The 7065-nt window shown below is 46.8% G+C and overlaps 1 protein-coding gene across 1 annotated transcript in view; it reads right to left on the bottom strand.

Moving 5' to 3' along the window:
- Window positions 1-7065, bottom strand: part of DNAI2 (dynein, axonemal, intermediate chain 2) — a 37416-nt gene that overhangs the window by 14112 nt on the left and 16239 nt on the right. Inside the window, exons 7-8 of the mRNA XM_006869690.1 lie at window positions 6366-6505; window positions 3476-3598 (exon numbers count right to left, since the gene is read on the bottom strand). Of these exons, the coding sequence (XP_006869752.1) occupies window positions 3476-3598; window positions 6366-6505 (263 nt within the window). The remainder of the gene's footprint in view (window positions 1-3475; window positions 3599-6365; window positions 6506-7065) is intronic.

Raw genomic sequence — 7065 nt, forward strand, 5'->3', positions numbered from 1 at the left:
TCTGGTGCTGACTGCTATTCATAAGGTTTTCAATGACTAAATATTTGGAAGGAATCCATCTCTCTATCTTCCTAATCTGTCTTAGTTTGAAAGCTCAATTGAAAGAAACCTCTCCACCGCGGGTTACCCTGCTGCTATATAAAATGTTGGTGGCATAGTTTCTAGAATCACAGCAACATGTAAGCACCACAGTAAGACAAAGTGACAGGTGAGTGGTGGATTCATGGACTAGAGGGTATTCTTATGTTAACATGGGTAATGGGGCATCGTCAGAGGAAAGATGTAGTAGGAAACACAAGGAGGAATGCAAGATTTTAAGTGAATACAGGTCAATACTGTTAATTGATGGTACATGGAGGGGACTGCAATCACTATAATGAAGCAAAGTAAATGACTTGTTGAATGCAAAACTAATGATCTTCTCTGTATAAACCTTCATTCAATTCACACACAAAAAGTTGTTCATTAAGTGTAAATTACTATAATTTGATGAACTTGACCTATACTTATGGATGTTGTTGTTGTTGTTAGGTGCCATCGAGTCGGTTCGTATTCACAGAGACCCTATGCACAACAGAGCGAAACACTGCCTGGTCCGGTGCTAACCTCACAATTGTTGCCATGCTTGAACCTACTGATGCTGCCACTTTGCCAACCCACCTCACTGGGGGTCTTCCTCCTTACCTCCACCTCCTTACCTCCACCTCCTTACCTCCACCTCCTTACCTCCACATTACCAAACATGATATCCCTCTTCAGTGATTGGTCCCTCCTGACAATAGTCCCAAGTATAAGACACGAAGTCTGGCCATCCTGGCCTCCAAGGAGCACTCAGATCTGTTGGTTCTTTTGGCAGTCCATGGTACTTTCAATATTCTCTTCCAACACCATAACTCAAATACATTAATTAGTCGATGGTCTTCCTTATTCACTGTCCAACTTTCGCAGGCACATGAGATTATTGAAAATACCATGGCTTGGGTCAGGCGCACCTTAGTCCTCAAGCTGGCATCTTTGCTCTTCAACACTTTAAAAAGGTCTCTTGAAGCAGATTTGCCTAATGAAATATGTTGTTGATTTCTTGGTTGCTGCTTCCATTAGTGTTAATGGTTGATCCAAGAAAAATGAAGTTTTTGACAACTTCAATCTTTTCTCCATTAGCAAAGGAGTCTTCACATCAAGGATCAATTTTATCCCCTCTGTATACAGGGTTGATAGGAGAGGGTAGACATTGGCTACCAAAAATGGGACGGGGGACTATTAAGGCACGAAGTGACTGGCTTAGTTTTCATGTGAAGGTTTAGTTTCAGAGTGTGCTGGAGAATTTATAATCACCACTGAATAATTTTCATCTTGTCTAGATGGGTCTGGTGAAAGGAGATAGGGATAAGATTTGTATGATTCAGTAGTGAATAACTGTTATCATGACTAATTGTGCCTGTCACAACTGTAAAGGCAGAAATTTTGTAATAGGAAGGGGGGTGCAATTAATCTTATAACCCAGGAACAGAGGACCCTAGGACCATCAAGGGAGAAGAGGATGAGCGGAACATGTGACCCTATCCAGAGAAGCAGTGACACCAGAGATGGAGGCAGAGACGAGGACATGGAGAGATAGAGCAGCTGAGGACTCTAGATTCATGGAAAGAGAAATGTTGTGTGCTGGCAGTCAGGAGGCAGGCTTACAGAATGTGCCCTTTGGGTGTTTAAATTATTATAGATTCCTGAGTGCTTTTGTGTACATCACAAAACAAAACAAAACCGGAGGGAATAGAAGCAAATACTGTTGAATGATGATGCACAGAGGAGATTGTAATGATTACAATGAAATGATGAGTATAAAACTGATGTTCTCCCATGTAGAACTATCACTGAATTCACAATAATAATAATTTTTTAAAACGCCTACTCTAAGGACCCCTGATGGGACAATAGGTAAGTGTTCAGCTGCTAACCAAAGGGCAGTGGTTTGGACCCAAGAGCTGCATTCCATGGGAGAAAGATGTGGCTGTCTGCTTCTGTGATGCTAACAGCCTTGGATACCTGATGGGACATTTCTACTTTGTCCTGTAGGGGTTGCTATGAGTCAGAGTCAACTTTACTTAAACCCATCAGCTGCTCCTCAGGAGAGAGATAAGGCCGTCTGCTTCGGTAAAAATTTACAGCCGTGGAAATCCTATGGGATAGTTAGTTCTACTTTACCCTAAAACATATATGTTGGAATCAACTCTACAACAATGGGTTTTAAGACTCACTCTGGACAGGAACAGGGCCACCAAAGGGCCTCTGGAGTCCCATGTACTACCACATGCTACTTAGCCTCACTAAGACTGATTTTGTTTATCTGTCTAGTGATAACAACATTACCTCACAAGATGGTCATGGGACAGTGCAGAAATGCATCACATGGGTGTTAGAAGTATCCAGCACACAGTGTACACTCAGTAAGTGGCAGGCATGGAAGAGGTGGGGGCTCATCTAACATTTGGCTCAGAAATGTTTGCATCCACTGTGCATGTATGTCCATCCCACCCCAGTCTCCTCTTACCCCATGGTTGGAGGTGGGTTCAGCAGTCTTCCCCCTCTTCCCATCAGCAGTCAGTCCCAACCTCGCATGAGGACTCCCAGGGCAGGGAAGAGGCCAGAGCACCTCCCACTTCCCAGAGGCAGAGAATGATGTCATGTGACCACAATACAAACAAATGACATCTCCAGAGGGAAGCCAGGCCTGATTTCAGTGAGACATGACTAGGAACCAGTCCAAGCTAAGAGCCATCTGGAAAACTTGTCTTCCTGTTTTGGAGGTGGGGGGCCTTCATTTGATGCTTCTAGAAGATTCCCTCTTCTGATACATTAGCATTACTGCTCGGCTTTGAGATTTAAAACCCTTCTCAGATATACTAAATGTTGCAATGATGCAGAAACGTCTGCTGATATCACTTCCTTCTCCCAATACCCTTCCTTGTCAAGAGGAAGCCAAGTGGCCAGCCCAGGGCTCCATGCCAGGTAGGGGCAGGGTCTGGGTCAGAGAGAGGCTCCCAGTGTTGGTCTTGGGCAGAGTTCTATTCATAAAAAGGGAAGTTTTCTGGAATCTGGCCCTGGCCGGAGGAATCCCTGGGTGGTATTCATTGAAAGGTTGGAGGTTGAGTTCACCCAAGGCACCTCAATAGGCTTGGCAGTCTACTTCCAAGAAATCAGCTCTTGGAAGCCTTCTGGTGCACAGTTGTGCTCTGACACACAGCAGGCTCTCCTGAATCAGCATCAACTGAATGGCAACCAGTGTGGCCAGAACGGAAAAACTGCCCAACCATGACTTCCTGTGAAGGAGAAAAGGCTTCCTTCCCTAAGGAGCTCTGCTGCCCCCTGCTGCAAAATTGTTGAAAAGGCCACACGGGTCTGAGTGACAACAGGAGCCCTCAGCGCCTGCTGCCCTAGCAACAATGGTGGTCAGGGGAGGGAGGAGAAGGAGACTCACCAGTGTGGACTCGAACTCCAGGGAGATGGCGCCAAGGGAGTTCTCCAGCATTTCCTTTTTGCTGATGTCCATGATCAACAACTCTGTGGGCTCACTCAGCTTCCGGATGTCCCACCACATGACCTGACCAGAGAAGTGTGACGCTGAGACAGGGATGTCCCACCCCAGATTTTACCTTTCCCTCCCCTCTGTCTGTTGTCACTAGGACTCCCCACCAGACATTAAAAGCACCGGTGGAAGCTTCCGGCCCCACTCAGGAACAAACACACTGAGAATCCTGGCTCTAGCCCACACTTCCCAAACCCGGGCCGACCACCAGTCACTGGTGAGCTTCACAGAGTCCTGTTGACCTGGTGGTGGTGGTGTGCCGTGGAGTCGGTTCCAACTCATAGTGACCCTGCATAGGGTTTCTGAGGCTGCAAATCTTCACGGGAGCAGAAAGCCTCATCTTTCTCCCACGGAATAGTAGGTAGTTTTGAACTGCTGACCTTGAGGTTAGCAGCCTGACTCGTAACCACTACGCTACCAGAGCTCCTCCAGTTGACCTACCAGTGACAACTACCAGGCCCAGGAATCTGTATTCTTAAAAGGTCCCCCTGGCATTGATGCTGTTATGTGCTGTCGAGTCAGTTCCAACTCATAGCAACTCTGTATAGGGTTTCTGAGAGCAGCTGGTAGGTTGGAACTGTTATCCTACAATGCTACACTAGGGCTTCCCCACGATATGGCAAAACAGAAATTCTTTGTTGCTATGTCAAGGCTGGCTCATAGCCGGTATTTCTCCCTCAGAGAGAGAGGTTCGAGCTGCCTTTCAGTTAGTAGTCAAGTGCTTAACCACTGTGTAACCAGAGTTCCTTTTAAAATAACTTGTTGTATGTTGGTTTTGACTCATAGTGAGGATAGGGTTTCAAAGAGCAGCTGGTAGATTTGAACTGCCGACCTTGTGGTTAGCAGTCCAGTACTGATCCTACAGGGCCACACCAGAGCTCTTGACAATACCCAGCAATATTACACACTCACGGTATTTTAATACTGTGAGGATTCGTAAAGGAACGTTGTTGTTAGGTATCACTGAGTTGATTTTGAACTCAAAGTGGATCCTTGTGACAAAGCAGAATTGCACCATAGGATTTTCTAGACTGTTCAGGTATGGCGCTGTAGGATATGCACCAGACTACTAACTGAAAGATTGGTGATTCAAACCCACTAGCTGCTTCTTGGAAACCTTATACAGGGTCGCTATGAGTCAGAACTGACTCGGCCCTTAACAATAACAACCATATTTTACAGGAAGGAATCCTGGTGGCATTGTAGGATAAACACAAAGTCAGTAATTCAAACCCACCAGCCCCTCCATGGGAGAAAGATGAGGCTTTTTACTCCCGTAAAATTTTACTGCCTCGGAAACCCTATACAGGGTCGCTATGAGGCAGAACCGACTCCACGGCACTCATCACCACCATCACCACCAGTGTAGAGTAATATAGGGAACGTTGAGGCTCCATAAGATAAACACTGGACTTCAAACCACAAGATCAGTGGTTTGAGGCCACCAGCCTCTCCACAGGAGAAAGATGAGGCTTTTTGCTCCCATAAAGATTTATACCATCAGAAAAGTCTCTAGGGTCACTATGAAGAAGAATAGACTCGGAGGAATCTTTACAGGAGCGGATTAATGGGAAAGCTGTTGCAAACTCACCACCCTTTCCATTAGCAGCAGTACCTCTAATGTTTAAATCGTGCCCTAATTTATTGCTCTTTTAATGATGAGTGATAATTGAGAGATTTTAAGAAATATGTATTTCCATTATTTGTTTGTGTTTTCATTTGAACTGGTGTTTATATACTTGGCACATTTTCCTACTGGGCTAGTCATCATTTTCTTATTGATATATAATAGCTATTTTGGTATATTAAGGAAATTATCTTTCGGACATTTGTGTTATAAAATACATTTCCCAGTTTTTCTTGAGCTTCATTTTGTCCCATGTTGCTGATGTTGTTTAAGTGCCGACTCACAGCAACCCTGTATAGAGTTTCCGAGGAGTGGCTGGTGAGTTTGAACCGCTGTCCCTGCGGTTCAAACAGACCTTGGGGTCCAGTGCTTACCCTACAACGCCACAGCAGGACTCCAATTTACCTCATAGGAAGTTGTAACTTATTTTATCATTGAATCTATCAACATTAAAAAAAAAAAAAACCCATTCCATCCTTAGACCCCAAAATCCCTCCGCCAGGACTATGTGCTCTAGGTCAGCCTACACGCATGTGCAGTCATCTGCGTCCTGACGTAGTCTGGTAGCATCGTGGTTACGAGTTGAGCTGCTCACTTTACAGTCAACAGTTTGACTCTATCAGCTGCTCTTTGGGAGAAAGATGGGAGAAAGATGAACTAAATCCCGTAAAGATTGACAGCCTTGGCAACGCTATACAGGGTCGCTGCGAGTGGGAACTGACTCGACGGTACCCAGCCATCCAGCACCACCACATTGATTGTAATGGGCAAAGATTCGAGGTGACCTAAAGGATGACCCAGCCACACAGCGCAGACCTTAGCCTGCCCTTTATGAAACAGGAAATTAGCTCCCAAACAGCAAGGGCAGAGCAGAGCTAAGGTGTCCCAACAGCGCGGTGAGGCCATGTTGTGCTAGCTGGGATCCACAGACACTTGGGAAAGTCGGAAATGACACCAGGGGTGGCTTCCAGGAGGGAGGTGGGAGGCTAGGGGTACAGGTGGGAAGGAGACGAGTCCCTGTTTGCCGTCTGGATCTTTGGGGCTCTGTGTGTGGGCTTTTATCTACCTGCTGCTCCGTGTTACAAGCAAAATGTACAAGAAAGCACTCCCCAGGTGATCCACTCCCCTCCCCCACAGCACCTGGCCAGGTGGTACCTGGCCATCTGTGGAGGCTGAGAAGCACTCAGTGCCCGTTTTGGACTGCAGCCAGATGGTGCCGTACACAGGGTCGCGGTGGCTGAACTCTATGGTGGACAGCTCGGCCACTAGGCTGCCCTTCCGGGTGTCCCAGCAGGCTGGAGGAGGAGGAGATGAAGGCTTTGAGATGGGCCACAGGTGAGCGAGTGGGGGTAAACGGATGCTGCTTCCCAAGGTTTGGCAGGTATGTGTGTGGTTTTCCAGAATCAGGGCTTATCCAAGCCATCCTGAGACTTGTACCAGCTCCACCTGAAAAGAGACTTCCAGAGCCAAGCTTCATTCCTTCCACTAAGCTGAGCCCCAACCACACGCTGAGCCCCTACCAGGTGCTACGCTCTTACCACTGCTAAGCTCTTACCAATGCTGAGCCCCAACCACTGCTGAGCTTTTACCACTGCTGAACCCAACCACGTGCTGAGCCCTTACCACTGCTAAGCCCCAACCATATGCTGAGCTCCAACTACTGCTGAGTCCCAACCACTGCTGAGCTCTTACCACCACTGAGCCCCAACCACGTGCTGAGTCCTAATCACTCTAGACACTGAGAAAGCTACTGAGGTAAAATAGGTAAGGTCCCCTGGAAGGCAAAAGCACAGTCCAAGGAGCTCTGGTAGCGTAGTGGTTATGAATCGGGCTGTGAACCACAAGGTCAGTAGTT

The sequence above is a fragment of the Chrysochloris asiatica genome, unplaced genomic scaffold (genome assembly GCF_000296735.1).
Source record: "Chrysochloris asiatica unplaced genomic scaffold, ChrAsi1.0 scaffold00132, whole genome shotgun sequence".
Lineage (NCBI taxonomy): Eukaryota > Metazoa > Chordata > Mammalia > Afrosoricida > Chrysochloridae > Chrysochloris > Chrysochloris asiatica.